The sequence below is a fragment of the Aegilops tauschii genome, chromosome 4, assembly GCF_002575655.3.
Source record: "Aegilops tauschii subsp. strangulata cultivar AL8/78 chromosome 4, Aet v6.0, whole genome shotgun sequence".
NCBI classification, from domain to species: domain Eukaryota; kingdom Viridiplantae; phylum Streptophyta; class Magnoliopsida; order Poales; family Poaceae; genus Aegilops; species Aegilops tauschii.
The window spans coordinates 4,755,555-4,773,123 of NC_053038.3; the positions used below are offsets into that span (position 1 = coordinate 4,755,555).

At 51.1% G+C, this 17,569-nt stretch overlaps 1 protein-coding gene across 1 annotated transcript; it reads right to left on the minus strand.

Annotated features, from left to right (window-relative positions):
• Positions 1 to 5,855: 5,855 nt before the first annotated feature.
• LOC109749240 (inorganic phosphate transporter 1-11-like) lies at positions 5,856 to 8,591 on the minus strand. Its single transcript, XM_020308212.2, has 2 exons — positions 6,998 to 8,591; positions 5,856 to 6,441 (listed from the first exon to the last, which is right to left on the minus strand). Exons 1-2 carry the CDS (start codon positions 8,152 to 8,154, stop codon positions 5,937 to 5,939), a joined length of 1,662 nt encoding a protein of 553 aa, XP_020163801.1. The 5' UTR covers positions 8,155 to 8,591; the 3' UTR covers positions 5,856 to 5,936.
• Positions 8,592 to 17,569: the final 8,978 nt, after the last annotated feature.

A 17,569-nucleotide genomic window follows, 5' to 3' on the forward strand; every position in this document is an offset into this window, starting at 1 on the left:
GGGAGAGGAGCGCGCAGAGGTCCACTTGGTCGCGACCGCCTCCCTGAAGCCCGCTTGGTTGAGCCAGAAGAGCTCGAACCTGAAGCGAGGCGGGGTGGGAGGACGTTCATCGACGGTGGAGAGAAGGAGAGGGACGTGGTCCGACCCAATCCGGGTAATCGCACGAAGCGAGGCCAAGGGGCATCTAAGTTCCCATTCCGGGAAGACTAGGACGCGGTCCATGACGGACCGCGTCGGGTCGGCTTGGCGGTTAGTCCAGGTAAACCTGGCACCCGTCCGCTCAAGCTCGCGTAGGCCGAGATCCGCGATGCAGTCGTTGAACATCTGCATCCTGGGGAGGTTGATTCGGTCATTATTCTTATCATCAGGGGAGCGGATGAGGTTGAAGTCCCCTCCGACAACCACCGGGAAGGTGGAGGCGGAGACCTTCCGTTGGAGCTCATCAAGGAAGGTCGGGGAGCGGCGGTGGTCCGCCGGCCCATAGACAATGACAACCTCCCATTTGAAGTTGAGCGCCCTCTCGAAAAGCTCCATGCTAACAAAGAACTCGCCCCGGTCCATCCCGCCTACCTCAAAGGTGGCATCCTTCACACCTAAAAGGATGCCTCCCGAGTGCCCCGTGGTCCCACTAGAAGGGAGCCAATGCCAGGCGAATAGGTGGGGGCTAAGGCGCTCCAGCTCGGGAAGAGAAATTCCGTGCGCAAGGTTTCCTGAATGGCGATGATGTCGATGTGTTCGTCACACATGTACTCCACTAGCTGGCGGCGCCGGTCGTCATGACCGAAACCGCGGATGTTCCAAAAGAGGACCCGCATCTAAACCCCCATCAGGGGGCTGCTTGACCCCAGAACAGAGGAGGCGCTACTAGCCCTAAGCGCCGCAGTGCGGGATCGGGTGCGGCCACGGATTTCGGGTGCAGGGGGCTGGGGAGCCGGAGGGTGGAGGAGGCGGGCCCGGGTCTCAGCGAGTTTCCCATCAAGGATTTCCCGGGCCTGGATCGCAGCAATCTGCTCTAAGGGGGGTCCAACCTCCCCCCTGAAAACTATGGACGAGTCCGCGGCCACCCTGGCGAGGTGGCCCAGCGGAACAGCCTCAAGAGCAGAAAACGAGCAACGGGAAGAGCTGGGGGGGATGTCGATCGCACCTGGCTCGAGGTTCCGGGCCGCGGCCCGGATCTCAGCGCGCTCGGAGATGGACGGCGGAGGGCCTCCCGTAGGGCGGTCCGCATCGAGACGGGCACTGCGACGGGAGGCAGTCACCGGAGTCGACGAGGCCCGAGCCCGGCGCGCGTACGGCGCAGTCCGGGGCGGGTGGGGGGCGACGGGGGTGGCCACGTCCGTAGCAACCCCCAGGGGCAGAGCGGTCGGAGGAGCAGTCGTCGCGGGCCGAGAGGTCGGAGAAGCAGTCGTCGCGGGCTCCTGGCTGGCGTCGGACCCTGGCAGAGCTGGAGAGGGCGGGTCCGGGGCCGGCGGGCCATCCTCCGGCGATGCCGAAACGGCGGCCTCTGGGGAGGCGGCGGCAGGCAGCGCCGGTGCGCCCTCAGGGGAGCCGAGCAGAGGGAGCTCGCCGGAGGGAGGCATGGCCGAAGGTGGGTCCGCCAGGGCCAGGAGGGGTACTTCCAGGGTCGGAGGCGGGGGACCGGGCGTCGGGGTGGAGCAGGGCGAGCGCGGTGAGGAAGGCGGAGCGACGAGAAGGCCGACGCTGGAGATGTCACTCATCTCCGTGGAGGAGGAGGGAACGGCCGTCGGCAACATCCCGGGAGCAGCCCCGACAGCACGGATCAGTCCATGTGAGCGGCCCGAGCCGGAGCCCGTTCCCCCACGGCCCGGAGTTGGGTCGCGCGAGGGGGAGCGGCTGTGGCCCGAACGCTCATCGTCGTCATCCGGATCCTCGTGGCGGGAGGGGCGTGGCCGGCGGTAGTGGGAGTCGTCACGCCGGTCAGTGCCCCTACCCCCAAAGTGCCCATCATTAGAGAAGCGTGGGCGCCCAACGTGGTTGGGAGGCTCGGGGAGATCTTGAGGTCGAATCCCTGGTCGTTGAAGAAGACGCGAACGGTGACACGGAGCTTGTCGGAGTCGAGGCATTTAACCTTGACCCGGACCTCCTCCTCTTTGCGGAGGGAGAGCTCGTCTACCACCACCACCTTGCCCAGGATCTTGGACATACTGCGAATGACCCGCTCGGACCGGGCGACATCAGGTAGCCCAGCGATGAGGATCCAAGCAGTATCCAGAACTGCGACCGCCTTGGGGTCGGCCTTAGGCTCAGAGATGTTGACCACAAGCTTGTTCAGGGCCAAGGTGATGTCGTCGCTGCGGGTGCAGAGGCCCAGGCTGATGGCGTCAGGAAAGACAACGGTGAAAGAGCTGGCAGAGGTCGGAGTCACCTGCCAGTCCCACACACGGCGGCACAGGTGGTTGAGCTCGGCCTCGATCATCTCCGAAGAAGCAACACCCACCCCCACGACGGTGACGATCGCCTGGAGCGATGGGTAGGGGGGTGGTAGATCATCGACCTCGATGTGGAAGAACCCGAGGCCCTCGATGCCATGGCCGTACATCATGAGCTCATCAGTCAACGAACGATCCGGGCACAAGGCCGCCGGGTGTCCGGTATCCTTGCAGAGGTAGCACATCGGAGGGTTGGTGCACTCCACTTGGTAGTGGCCCGCGATCCCGCAGTTGAAGCATGGGGGCTGGTCACGAGTAGCTACCACATCGGCCAATGCCGAGGTCGCGGGGGAGGGGGCCGCAGCAGCAGGGGGGCGAGCCGGACCCCGCTTCTTCTTCTTCTTTGCGCCCTGGCGCCCTCGCCTCCCATTGCCTCCAGAAGTGGGAGGGAAACTGGGCTGGTTGTGGGGGGGTTGGTAGCGGCGTGAGGGTGCATCGGCGGCAGCAGGAACAGGGTGACGGGACGGGGACGGAGAACGGGCCCGGCGCCGCTCCGGGGATGGGGACCGCCGCCGGTCAGGTTGTCGCGCCTCCACCACGGGCGACCGGGGGCGGTCCCGGCGGTCATCGCGGGGCGGGGAGCGGCGGCCGTCTCTGGCCGGCGAGCGGCGTCTGTCACGACTGGGGGAGAGCCGAGCTTCGCGGGGAGGGGAGCGGCGCGGGGCCCTGGAGTCGAGCTCGCGGCGCAGGTCCGCCTCCCGGCGAAGTCCCTCGGGTGACGAGCGTGGCGGGGCACGGCGGTCGTCCAGGCCGCGCTTGGGGCGGCCAGCGTTGTCCCCCCACTCGCGCGTCATCCCCGGCGAGGGGGCGGGGCCGAGGTCGGGGGAGGGAGGGAGGGCCGGCGCAGCAGGGGCGAGCCGAGGCGGCGGGGGAGGGGGCGAGTGAGGGAGAGACGAGGGGAGAGGGGAGCGAGTTGGCTGGATCGGGAACCCTAGCGGGGGCCAAACCGATCGCACCAGAGGAGGCCGGGGCAGCAGGCCTTGGGATGGGCCGGCACCCGCCGTGGGCCGTGTCGTTCCCAAGCCCATGACCAGCCCAGCCGCAGGCGCCGCGGGAGGCGGTCCAGCCCGGAAGGGGTGGCCCACGCCAGGGCGGCCCACCACGCAGGCACGGGGCGGGCAGACGGCTAGGGATTCCCCTACCGCCGCCGGCGTGGGGAGCGGCGCGGAGGCGGGGGCAGGTCGCCGGGGAGGGGGGCACGGGCGAACGGCGCGGTGGGCTGAGACAAAACGGAGCCGGGAGGAACCGAAGGTGGCGATGAACGGCCGGAACGGGGTGCGGCGGGCGGGCACGGACAAGTTGATGGCGATCGCCTGGGGAGGCGCGGCCACCTCGGCCGCAGCCACAGCGCCCGAAGGCCGCCACGACGACCGGGCAGGGCCCAGGTCCGCGCGTCCCGCGACCCCCCAGCCAGCCGCGCGCCGGCGGCGGCGGGATCGTCCCGTCCCCAAGGTCGTGCCTTGCCCCGAAGAAGGCCGAGCTGAGCTCGAGCCTCGACGGCGCTGCGCTCGCGCACGGACAGCCGAACCCCCACCCCTGGGGGTAAGGCCGCCGGCGGCAGGGAGCTGCGGCGAGCGAGCAGGGGCGGGAGGGGGGACCCGATCCCGGCAGACCACAGGGCGGCCGGCAGCGACGTCCTCGTCCTCCGCAAGGTCAGCCCAAACCTGGGACGACGGGGCATCGAAGGGGGCGGGGGCGGAGGGGGAGGGGGCCGGGGACATGGGCGGAGAGGCCGGCGGCGCCGCCGCGGTGGCCGCGTCGGGGACATCGCCCCGGCAGTCGCCAGAGGCAGGCGCGGGTGCGGGTGACTCCATCCCTCAAGCGGTCTGGTTCACCGTTATGGGCATTCATGTTCCGGGAGATCAGCCTGCCAAGATCGAGAGCCGGCCACACTAGCACCTTGTCTCCTTCCCTAAGAGCATCTTCAGCCACACACCTCTAATTCGACCCCTAAAACGCCCGTGGACGCGACCGGTCAGTGACCGGGCGTGTCCTTTTTGAACCCCTATTTGTCCGTCTGCACAGCCAAACTCTCCATTTTCTTCCTCATATGTCCAGTCATGTGCATGTGATTGGTGGAGATGAAGAGAGAGAGAGAAAAGAATGAATAAAGAAAGAGAAAATGTGGCTCGGGGTGCGGCCGCATCCAATGTGGCGGACTGACCAGGCGCGTCCGCGTGCCCTCATATCCTCCCCATATTTGACATGGATATGAGGGTTCGCGGATAGTCCGAACGTATAGGGATGATATGAGCGGTCCGGTTGAGTGACGTTTTTCCTTCTCTCTCCTGTCCGGTCACTGACCGGACATATCCCAAACGTATGAGAGATTGTTTGAGGCGTCCGCCTGTAGATGCTCTAACCCTCGTCTGTCACAGTCATAGTCGCTCACTCAGAAGGATGCCTGATGATGATGATGCTATTGTGTTACCTTGTCTATTATGGTTGCAGGGGTAATGTGGGTTGCCACCTCGATGCTTCTGCTGCTCTGTCCTGCTCCTGCAGTCCTGCTCTTCTACTTGGTTTGTATACTTCGACCAGTAGCCTTCAGAGTTATTCATGTTTGTACACGATGGCTTCGTACTTGGTCTATCCTGCAGAAGCCGGAAGACAGGGACATTTTTATGATGGCGTCTACACGGCTGGAGCGTACGGCCAGGGAGGTTTTCTACCCCATGGATGGCGGTGTGATTTACGGATAGGATCTACCGGTCCTTAGGCTGGACACGATTTATTGCTTGGCATTGTATCAAATTATTTTATTTTTAGGGTGCTCTGGATTTTTTGGCTGTGTGCATCTAGCTATGCAGAGGCTGGGCTTTCTTTCGACATGATTGTATCATCTCGATATATCTATTCAATGAAATGTCCTTTATCGAAAAAAAAGTAGCCTTCAGAGTGAGTCTAAACCCACTCGTTCCAAAAAGCAGATTTGTATGGTCTACGTAGTTTGTTCTTTCTAGCTGTTCGGTTGGAGATTTGGTAATGAAAAAAAAATACCCATTCGTTAACTTATTGAGATGCAATACAATTTAGCTCTGTACAACAAGAAAAAAAAACACAGTGCATATATATGCCTACTCGACATGCATGGTTATTTAATTCTGTAAACTTGGTTACCCCTAAAAAAATTCATTAAACTTGACATGCATTATTATAAGTATAGCAATACATATTGACGATTGAGAAGGGAAATCGATCCTTAGTCAATGCTCGTACATTCACACTGAAAATTCAATATAACCTTAACAACACAATGGATGGTATCACACACAACACAAGCAATCCTAGTGCAATAATATTACACGTGTAGATAAAACAACAAACTCTCAAACCAAGTGCCTGGCAACTTAAGTAGCATGCATGCAGCTGGTTGCCGTTATTATTCTTGTCCCCTTTCCAATTCGCTAGCTGATAGTATAGCAGAAGATAAGATGATATTATTCCGCACACGTGCTTGTGCGTGTGTTGTCAACTTGTCATGCATTAATTCATGGACGATGGTGGCTGCCATTCGGTGCTTGAAGGAGGGGCCTTCTCGACATCCTTGTCCACATGCCCAGCGGCCGCGCCGGCAACGTTGCCGTCCTCGCCGGAGATCTCTTCGAGCGATCGGCCCATCGTCTCGGGGACGAGGAAGGTGAAGAAGAAGCCGAACATGTTGGTGACAGAGAGGAGAATGAGCGCCTGCTTCATGTGCTTGGGGTCGCCCTTGAGGGTGAGGGTCTGCACCCCGAAGGCCGCGACGATGGCGCCTGCCTTGCCTGACGCGGCGCTGATGGCGTGGCATGTAGAGCGGACACGCGTGGGGAATAGCTCGGCCGGCAGCACGAAGGTGGTGCTGTTGGGGCCGAAGTTTGCGAAGAAGAATGTGAGCGCGTACAGGATGGCGAACAGGGCGTGGCCGTGGTCCTTGAGGTATTCGTATTTGATGCCCATCACTAGCATGAACAGGGACATCATGAAGAAACCAAGAAGCTGGATCAAGTACCTGCATGCAGTCAATTCATAGATGCTCAAATGTGTAGGGTGTAACAAAACCAACCAAGTCGGTCGCGCATGGACTGTGTGTGCATGAGTTATGCATGCGTACATATAGATGGTGGCGTGTCTAGTAGGCAGACGGCAGACTTCAATAGGCTGAAGCCAGCCCCCTCCAAAAACTTTAAAATTTTCACTACTACTTTAGACAGAACCTATGTACATACGGACAGCTACAAATAGCACAAGGTGCTTCCGGGAGGAGAGTCAAACTATAGCCAAACTGGCCATGTTTGACCTCTTGTTGCCACTAAATTATTAGTACAAAAGAATGTCTGTTTTAGGCCTAAAAACCAAACATTGAATCTTCTTTCGTTTGTATGAACGTGTCATTTTTTTTCAATCCTAATTTTTTTATAAAGATTGCATGTGCCCATTTCTGATCTAGGAAAAATGTGAGCTTATTTGTAAAGCATGATTGAGGGATAATGACTATTTTACTCGATAGACAAAAAAATTGTTCACAATTTTATATTTTTTGTTCATAATATGATATAGGTACGTACCTTCCCATCTTGTCGATGAGTGCCACGGTGACCCAGTAGCCTGGGAAAGTACCGAAGAGGGCGATGAGGAACATGGCTCGTGATATCACGAACACCTCTTTGAGGGCGCTCATGGTGCCCGGGGGACCGGTGAGGTTGATGGCTGGGAAGATGTCCTTTTGTGTCAGGTTCTGGCTGTAGAAGGCGATGTCGAGGAGGAACCACGTGGTGGTGGTGCCGATGAGGTGCAAGCCGTGACGCCGCGCAAACTCCATGGACAGCAGAGAGTATTCGTTGGCCGCCCTAAACTTGGAGAGCTTCTCCTGCTCCTCGTCGATGCGGATCTCCAGCACTTTCTGCATGTCGTTGGTAGCCTGCTTGGCGTTACCCTCGATGAGAGCGGTGTACCTGGCGGTCTCGGGCATCTTCATCCGCCAGTAGAAGGTGGCCACCGCGGGGAACGCCCCGAGCATGAGCACGACGCGCCACATGTAGTCCGCCCCGGGCCACTGATCCATTTGACCATCAGCCGTCCGGCCATGGTGCGCATCCCACGCCGGTGCAGGGTTGTAGTGGAGGAAAATGGCGGAGACGATCATGGACACGAGGCCCGCGAAGATGATGCCGACGCCCTGCATGGCGAAGACGGCGGCGATGAAGGCGCCGCGGGTCTTCTTGTTGGCGTACTCGGACATGATTGTGGCGGACAGCGGGTAGTCCCCGCCGATGCCGAAGCCGAGCCAGAAGCGGAAGAAGCAGAGCGTGCCGATGACGGCGCTGGCGGAGCTCCCGAAGGAGAGGCCGGAGCCGATGGCGCACACGGCCATGAGGACGAGCGTGATCCCGTAGACGCGCTTGCGGCCGAGCTTGTCCCCGAAGTAGCCGAAGACGAGCTGGCCCATGAGTGTGCCGACGAGCGCGACCCCTGTGACCATGTTGTTGATGCGCACGGGCATGGTGCCGGGTTTGCCGATGTCGGCGTTGCTGTCCGGGTAGTAGAGGCGGCCCAGCAGCTTGGAGACGGTTGTGATGCAGAAGAGGTCGTAGGCGTCGGTGAAGAAGCCCATGCCGGCGATGACGATGGCCTTCATGTGGTACATCTGGGTGCGCGCCGAGTCCAGCGCGTCCAGCACCGCCAGGTTCTGCCCCCCTCCGCCGCCCGCCCCATTCTCCGCCATCCCGGTCCCAACTTTTTTTTTTCCGATAAAGGGCGCTTTTATGAGACTATGAGACTGTGTCTCAACTCTCAACTCAACTTCCGTGTTTTGTGCTTTGCTGCTTGCTCGCCATGGTTCTTATAACTGTGCTCCGGCCGGAGATAATGACGATGAAGGAGAGGACGGCGGCAACAAGGGAAAACTGTCCTCATCGCTCGTAGGCTCCGTCTGCCTCGTGCTGGTTGGCTGGCAGCATATTCCGCATACTACTCGGATCATACATTTCTTACCAATTGAACACACACGGGCATACTTCTACAAGTTTAATACACCGGGACAAACATACACGACAGAATAATACCCTTGACAAAGACGAAAAATAAACAAGCAGCCGTTCCCATCTAGAAAATGGCGGGAAGCGAGGCATGTGCTTATTTTGTCTCTCTCGTGAAATTTACTTGGAGGCTAGTGCTGGGGAACGCACCTCGACATGGCAGGAGCGAAGGTAACTAAGGCACAAATGTGTCTTTTTGGCAGGATATTCCGCAACCAGTCGAACCCCCCTTTCTGGTCGGCGATAGGTAGGTACCGTAAGAACAAAGGGAGGTCCAGCTGTCAAACTTAGTTTTCCAACGGTTGCAGGCCAACTGTCTGAATCATCGGTCGTGTGTGGTAATAAAAAAGACTGTTTTCCTAGACCTCACTCAGTCAGTCAGCTGAGATTTAGCAGAGTCCCGGTCAAGTTCATGGCCATTCGATCACTAGCATTGAGATTATGTGAGGCTTGATGCCGTAATGGCTGATGTATTTCAGTATCGCTGTCCATCGTCATGGGATGTGCTCCGTATCAAAAATATTTTTGCTCCTGACCTGGGCGGGCCACGGCCCACTCGGCCTTGTCGAAGCTCCGCCACTGTCAACGAGTACTAGATCGTTGATGACGCGCGTTGCGTTTTACAATAGAATTTAAGTAGAGCCATATTTTGTCAGTAATCAAAGTACAAAACTATAATCAGTAGACAACAGTGGAGCATGGTATTGGTCAATAAAAAGAAGGTCAATTTTATTTGGTCTAAGGACATGGTATTAGTAATGGACTCCTAGGTCAGGCTTCAGTCTTTAGAATTCAAATATTTAATAGAATATTGATGTTCAGTTCGGAATAACAGCGCTAAGGCAAAGTTTAAAGTAAGCTGACTCTTAACATAGAGTACTTACTAAGTCCAGAAAACTAACTTCTAGCCATTAAATAATAAAGAAATTACATATCATTAATAACTGTGAAATCTATGTTTTATTCATAAAGAATACAAAGATCATTGTGAAACACATTACCATAGCAAACTCAACATGAAATAATAAAGACAAAAAATCATGAATTGTTTTCATGTGTTTGTATTGTCTTCCAATTATGTCTTGCCTTCTAATCTTCTTTACTGTTTGTGTTTCATGTGTTTTGCAAGATGGATGTAGCTTGCAATGACAACATGACATGTGGGGATGAGGATCAATCAAGCACTTGATAAAAGAGACACCAAATGGGGCAGTATTCTCTATTATGATCTCTTTCTAATTAATTTTCTGTCTTAACTCTATATTACATGGCATATTTTTATTTAATTTATATTTCATATATACTCACCGTATCCCTGAATGGCTGTTTCTGAAATTTTGTATCCTGTATCCCCGTCTCTCCGTCCCCGTGTCTGTGCTTTATAGTTGAGCATCTCCCAAGGCCAAACACAGACTGTCTCTCGAATTGTTGCTTGAAAGCTCCTCGTATTGTCCCTGTGTGATGATCTAATCACCAAAATAATTGCCACGGGGATTATCACTACTATAGTGTAGCAAAACTACTGACGTGGAAAGCAAATAAAACTCGGCATTGGAATCAAATTAATTCTCAGTATAGGGACTTGCAGCTACCATTAGGTACTACTATTCCTCAACCCAGATTATAGGAATTCTCAATATAGGGACTTGCAAGGAACAAAAAAGTAATTCTCAGTATATGGACTTGGAGCTACCATTAGGTACTACTATTCCTCAACCCAGATTGTAGGAATTCTCAATACAGGGACTTGCAAGGAACAAAAATGTAATTCTCGGTATATGGACTTGCAGCTACCATTAGGTACTACGTTCTTCAGTCTATGCCCAAAAGGAAGTTAAAATAATTATCACTACTATAGCTGCAAGGAATAAAACTTGGCACTAGAATCAAACTACAATATGGGTTATCAACTTGGAGCCAGTCAACTTATGTTATTGGCATATGTACCATGAGTGTTGGTCACTGGTAATGGAGGAAGCCAGGAGTGAAGGAACAAGCATGTAGGATATATAGAATTTTAAAACTCAAACTATCATGATTAATGGAGTGATCGGTGATGTGAAATAAACAAAACTAATTGCTCATAAAAAGTTTACATAAATAATATAATTAGAAGTGCGGTCGTAATAGACCACAGGCACAAAATATGACCCTACAGAAACCGACCATACTTTCAGAAGTTTGCATACAAATCCCATGTAAAATAGGGTAATGCACATATACAAATAAACCAAAATCGTACTTGATAGCCATGATACATGCAGCCTAGTGTATATTCTTGAAATGCTGATGTAGATAGATACTTTTGTCATGTCTGGAGGTTATCTACACCATGTAAAGAAAGGTTAGGTGCAATTGCAATTGTGCATGAATTAAGATGGTCCGCATTGGTTTTAAATGTTCGTTAAATGAAAAAATGTTCGTTAAATAAAAAAATGTTCATGAATTTAAACATTGTTCCACCAATTTCCAAAAAATGCCGGTCGATTCTAGAAATCTTCGCCGATTCTAGAATTTTAAAAAAAATGTTCAGAATTTTTAAAAATGTCTGGAAATAGTATAAAATGTTCGTGAATTCAAAAAATGTTCTTCATTTTAGAAACTCTTTGAATATTTGTAGAAGTGTTCATGAATTTGAAAAATGTTCACAATTTCAAATATGAGCATGAGTTTAAAAATGTTCATGATTTCACAAAATTAGCAGTGAAAGTGTAACTCGGTGATGCAGCAAAATCTGGTCATGACCATTGAAGATTATGATTTTTTTTTCTCCTGTTGCAACGCATGGGCTCTTTTGCTAGGAAGACAAAAGGCAAGATTCTGCCAATACATGAAAAAATACACTTATGATATGATATCAGTAAATAATCCCACCAGTTTACTTTGGAAACAAAATAAGAACAGTTGAAGGGTTCCAGGCTTTCAGCAGTATAGGCATGATGATGTTGATGGAGGGGGGAGGTGGAGGGAGACCTTGTGGCGTGAAACTCGAATAGATCTACTCCGTCGGGCCGGGATCAAACTTCGGCATCAAATAGCGCCGCGATGTGGAGAGGAGCAGTCGGTGGCGAGCTTGGGGAGGGGATCAGGATCCCATGGTGTAGATGAATGGGGATTATCCACGGGGGCTGGGGGCGCCGGAGGCCGCCAACATCGGCGACCGTCCGCGTTAGTCCCTCTCTCTCTCTCTCTCTCTCTCTCTCTCTCTCTCTCCTAAAGCTTGTGGACCATAGTTGGTTAGCCCTCTGGGCGAGGAGAAAAGGCCCAATGAACGAGAGCGCTCAGATTTTTCCTCCAGAACAACAGCCCTTTAGGACATCTGGCCCAACAAATAGAACATGTGGTAGAGGCCAGAACTGGCACCAGATTTGATGGCTGCGATCTCCCAAATCATGCAAATGGACGGCTCGAAATGCCTAAGTCATTAGAGCGTTGGGATTTGGCTCAGTTATATTGTCCTAAATAAATAGACCCAATGCTCCATATATCATATGGATAGCTCCACCCCTTCCTTAACAAGACCAGGGAAAGTCAGCTCTAGTCCTTGACAAAACAAACAAAAGAATGTACACTAATATCCAGTCATGTCAGTATTCATGCCCAAAATAAGCTCATGAGTGTGGTCGTTCCTAGTAGAGACAATGTAGGTATGATAGTTAGGCAATAGAAAGTTAGACGGAAAAAGCGCGCAGGACAAAAAACTAGAGAATCATAATAGGAAAGAAAAGCAAGGACAAGAAACAAACGAGGTTTGCAAAGGTATTGTCACCACATACATGGGGCAGATTCCAAAAGTTGCACTCCAAGCTTGAGGACTAGGTCGATTGGAAATGGGTGGTAGGCAGTTTTCTGCAGAAACTCATACAAGCTTGGGCCAAGCTTCTCACAAACCTATCGAGTCATAGAACTTTATTGAATAACAGGACCATATGTCTAACAGACAAGTGGAGGAATTCTATGAATCATCCATATACACTAGTAGAAAACATGGCTTTGGTTGGGGCCTGGCCAGCCCATTAGTCCCAGTTCAAGCACGAACCGGGACCCATGGGGGGCATACGTCCCGGTTCGTGCGCCTAGGGGGCCGGCCGGGCCTCGGGAGGCATTTGTCCCGGTTCGTGTGGACCCATTTGTCCCGGTTCTAGGCATGAACTGGGACCAATGGTCCTCGCTCCTGGCCCACAGCCATTGGTCCCGGTTCGTGCCTAGAACTGGGACAGAAGGGTGGCCTTTAGTCCCGGTTCCAGCCACGAACCGGGACCAATAAGGTGGCTATATATACCCCCTCGCCCGCGAGCAGAGCACTCCACACTGCTCTGTTTTTCTGGCCGGCGAGGTGAGAGCTTTGTGGTGCTCTAGCTCACCTCCTCTTCACATGAGGTGTTCGATGAAATGCCCGAGCCACACTAGTTAAGCTTTGTCCTCTCGAAACTCGACCTCCGAGCTCCATTTTTCTCGAGATTTGTCTAGGTTTAGCGGTCCGTCACGTCCCGTCCCCGTCTTCACCGCCGTCGATCGCCCGCGCCGATCTCATCGCGGGCACCACCGTGGTGAGACTCTTGTTCTTATCTTCTTTCCGAAAGAAAAAAAATTCTTACTTTAGATAGATACTTGTCTAATTTTCTTAGTTTTGACACACATAATTATATATAATGCACGCAGATGAACTGACAATGGATGTACGGTGACAGAAACACCTCCGAGTACATTAAGGGCCTGCATAATTTTCTCGAAGTGGCTGAGGCAAACAAGCAGAATGGTTTTATGTGTTGTCCATGCCCTAATTGTGGGAATACGAAGTCTTACTCTGACCGGAAAATCCTTCACACCCACCTGCTTTATAAGGGTTTCATGCCACACTATATTGTTTGGACGAGGCACGGAGAAATAGGGGTTATGATGGAAGACAACGAAGAAGAAGAGGACGATGACAACTATGTGCCCCCTGAATATGGTGATGCTGCAACGAGGGAAGCTGCTGAAGATCAAGAGGAACCAGACGATGTGCCCGATGATGATGATCTCCGCCGTGTCATTGTCGATGCAAGGACACAATGCGAAAGTCAAAAGGAGAAGCAGAAGTTCGATCGCATGTTAGGGGATCACAAAAAAGGGTTGTACCCCAATTGCGAAGATGGAAACACAAAGCTCGGTACCGTACTGGAATTGCTGCAGTGGAAGGCAGAGAATGCTGTGCCTGACAATAAAGGATTTGAGAAGCTACTGAAAATATTGAAGAAGAAGCTTCCAAAGGATAACGAATTGCCCGACAGTACGTACGCATCAAAGAAGGTCGTATGCCCTCTAGGATTGGAGGAGCATAAGATACATGCATGCCCTAATGACTGCATCCTCTACCGCGGTGCGTACGAGGATTTGAACGCATGACCGGTATGCGGTGCATTGCGGTATAAGATCAGACAAGATGACCCTGGTGATGTTGACGGCGAACCCCCCAGGAAGAGGGTTCCTGCGAAGGTGATGTGGTATGCTCCTATAATACCACGGTTGAAACGTCTGTTCAGAAACGAAGAGCATGCCAAGTTGATGCGATGACACAGAGAGGACCGTAAGAAAGACGGGAAGTTGAGAGCATCCGCTGACGGGTCGCAGTGGAGAAAAGTCGAGAGAAAGTATTGGGCTAAGTTTGCAGGTGACACAAGGAACGTATGGTTTGGTTTAAGCGCGGATGGCATTAATCCTTTCGGGGAGCAGAGCAGCAATCACAACACCTGGCCCGTGACTCTATGTATGTATAACCTTCCTCCTTGGATGTGCATGAAGCGGAAGTTCATTATGATGCCAGTTCTCATCCAAGGCCCTAAGCAACCCGGCAACGACATTGATGTGTACCTAAGGCCATTAGTTGAAGAAATTTTACAGCTGTGGAATGGAAACGGTGTACGTGTGTGGGATGAGCACAAACAAGAGGAATTTAACCTGCACGCGTTGCTGTTTGTAACCATCAACGATTGGCCCGCTCTTGGTAACCTTTCAGGACAAACAAGCAAGGGATACCACGCATGCACGCACTGTTTAGCTGACACCGAAAGTATATACCTGGACAAATGCAGGAAGAATGTGTACCTGGGCCATCGTCAATTTCTTTCGACCAACCATCAATGTCGAAAGAAAGGCAAGCATTTCAAAGGCGAGGCAGATCACCGGAAGAAGCCCACCATGCGTACCGGTGATCACGTACTTGCTACGGTCAATGATTTACACGTAATCTTTGGAAAGGGTCCCGGCGGACTAGCTGTTCCGAATGACGCCGAGGGACGCGCACCCATGTGGAACAAGAAATCTATATTTTGGGAACTACCCTACTGGAAAGACCTAGATGTCCACTCTTCAACCGACGTGATGCACGTGACGAAGAACCTTTGCGTGAACCTGCTAGGCTTCTTGGGCGTGTATGGGAAGACAAAAGATACACCGGAGGCACGGGAGGACCTGCAACATTTGGATGATAAAGACGGCATGCCTCCAAAGCGGTATGAAGGTCCTTCCAGCTACGCTCTTACCAAAGAAGAGAAGGAAATCTTCTTTGAATGCCTGCTCAGTATGAAGGTCCCGTCTGGCTTCTCGTCGAATATAAAGGGAATAATAAATATACCAGAGAAAAAGTTCCAGAACCTAAAGTCTCATGACTGCCACGTGATTATGACGCAACTGCTCCCGGTTGCATTGAGAGGGCTTCTACCGGAAAACGTCCGATTAGCCATTGTGAAGCTATGTGCATTCCTCAATGCAATCTCTCATAAGGTGATCGATCCAGAAATCATACCAAGGCTAAGGAGTGACGTGACGCAATGTCTTGTCAGTTTCGAGCTGGTGTTCCCACTGTCCTAGTTCATTTAGTCGACAAGATTGTCATTCTGGGCCCCGTATTTCTACACAATATGTTCCCCTTTGAGAGGTTCATGGGAGTCCTAAAGAAATATGTCCGTAACCGCGCTAGGCCAGAAGGAAGCATCTCCATGGGCCATCAAACAGAGGATGTCATTGGGTTTTGTGTTGACTTCATTCCTGGCCTTAAGAAGATAGGTCTCCCTATATCGCGGTATGAGGGGAGACTGACGGGAAAAGACAAACTTGGGGGGGACTCAATAATATGCAGGGACTGGCATTCTTGGTCTCAAGCACACTACACAGTTCTATAGAACTCTACCTTGGTGACCCCGTATGTCGATGAACACAAGAACAGTCTGCGCTCCAAACACCCGGAGCAGTGTGACGACTGGATTACATGTGAACACATCAGGACTTTCAGCAGTTGGTTGGAAACACGTCTCAGAGGTGACAACACTCTTTGTGATGAGTTGTACTCGTTTTCCAGGGGACCATCTTCGACTGTATTGACTTACAAAGGATACGAGATAAATGGGAATACATTTTACACGATCACCCAAGATCACAAGAGCACCAACCAAAACAGCGGTGTCCGCTTTGATGCAGCAACCAAGAGGGGAAAGGACACATATTATGGTTACATAGTGGACATATGGGAACTTGACTACGGACATGATTTTAAGGTCTCTTTGTTTAAGTGCAAATGGGTCAATCTGTCAGGTGGCGGTGTACAGGTAGACCCACAGTACGGAATGACAACAGTTGATCGGAATAATCTTGGGTACACCGACGAACCGTTCGTCCTAGCCAATGATGTGGCGCAGGTTATCTATGTGAAGGACATGTCTACCAAACCGTCAAATAGAAAAGATAAGGAAGCGAATACATCATACGATGAGCCAAAGCGCCATATAGTTCTTTTAGGAAAAAGGGACATCGTGGGAGTGGAGGGCAAGACAGACATGTCTGAAGATTATGAAAAGTTTCATGAAATTCCTCCCTTCAAAGTCAAGGCTGACACAAGCACCCTGTTAAACGATGAAGATTATCCATGGTTACGACGCAATAAGCAAAGGACACAAGCGAAGAAAAAGTGAAGACTTTCTCTCCACAACTATTAGGATGATACCATGCCAACTTTCAACCTTTTCGTAGTTCATTTGAAATGCCTGTTGTAACAGACGAATTTCCGTATGAAACCCTGATATCTCGAAACAGATTGTCCGTTTTGTACACGAAGTGCATCCAGTTTTTGTCGTAACCCTCTCAACTTTTTAGCACATGCTATGTGGGTGAAATGATGATACCATGCCAACTTTATACCTTTTTATAGTTCATTTGAAATGCTTTTCAATTTCAGGATCTTATAGCTAAAATAATCAGTAAATGCATGAAAAATAACAAATGAAGTCAGAAAGGGTTGAAAATTGATGACGTGGCTTTGAATGGTGCATTTTCAACACACAAGAAGTCCGGAGTTGTAATAAGTCATTAAAAATAAAATAGAGGCGCAATGCTCACCTGCACGTTGCTTAGCTTCAGGCCTTGAGGAAATAGTGTAGACTACACGGAGCTATGTGTAGTTTTCGACCGAAACCCTGATAGCTCCGTGCAGTCTACACCACTTCCTCAAGGCCTGAAGCTAAGCAACGTGCAGGTGAGCATTGCGCCTCTCCTTCATCGTCTCTACATTGAGGGCTTATAAACCGCTGCGAGTGCCTCTCGCTTGGCGAGGTGGGACTAAAAAACAGCTGCAAAAAGAATCAACTAAAAAACTCTATTACCGGTTCATGCCACGAACCGGTACTAAAGGTGCTCGTGGGGCCCCAGTCTTAGAACCGGTACTAAATGAAATGCCTTTGTAACAGCCTTAGAACCGGTACTAAAGGAATCAACTAAAAACCTCTAGTATTATTGAAACTAAAATTATATAGAATTTATGCAACTAATATTATCAAAGTATTTTCTGTTCAAAACATTAAAAGCAAAAAGAATTTTCATAAAATAAATACAAAAAGCAAAAATAAAATAAAATAAATAAGTAGAAACAAAATAAATTTTTATAAATAAGTAGAAACAAAATAAAATAAATAAGTAGAAACAAAATAAAATGAAATAACATAAAATAAATTTTTATAAATTAAATAAGTAGAAACAAAACAAAATAAAATAAACTATAATAAAATAAAATAAATAAACCTTAATAAAATAAATAAAAATAGCAACAGTAAGTATTTTGTTGTAAGTTGA

What these genes read in the sequence shown, in the direction of transcription:
- LOC109749240 (XM_020308212.2), bottom strand. Translation starts at nt 8,154, where the DNA reads ATGGCGGAGAATGGGGCGGGCGGCGGAGGGGGGCAGAACCTGGCGGTG. An exon ending in CTCATCGACAAGATGGGAAG is followed by an intron (nt 6,442 to 6,997) that starts GTACGTACCTAT and finishes GACTGCATGCAG; the next exon opens with GTACTTGATCCAGCTTCTTG.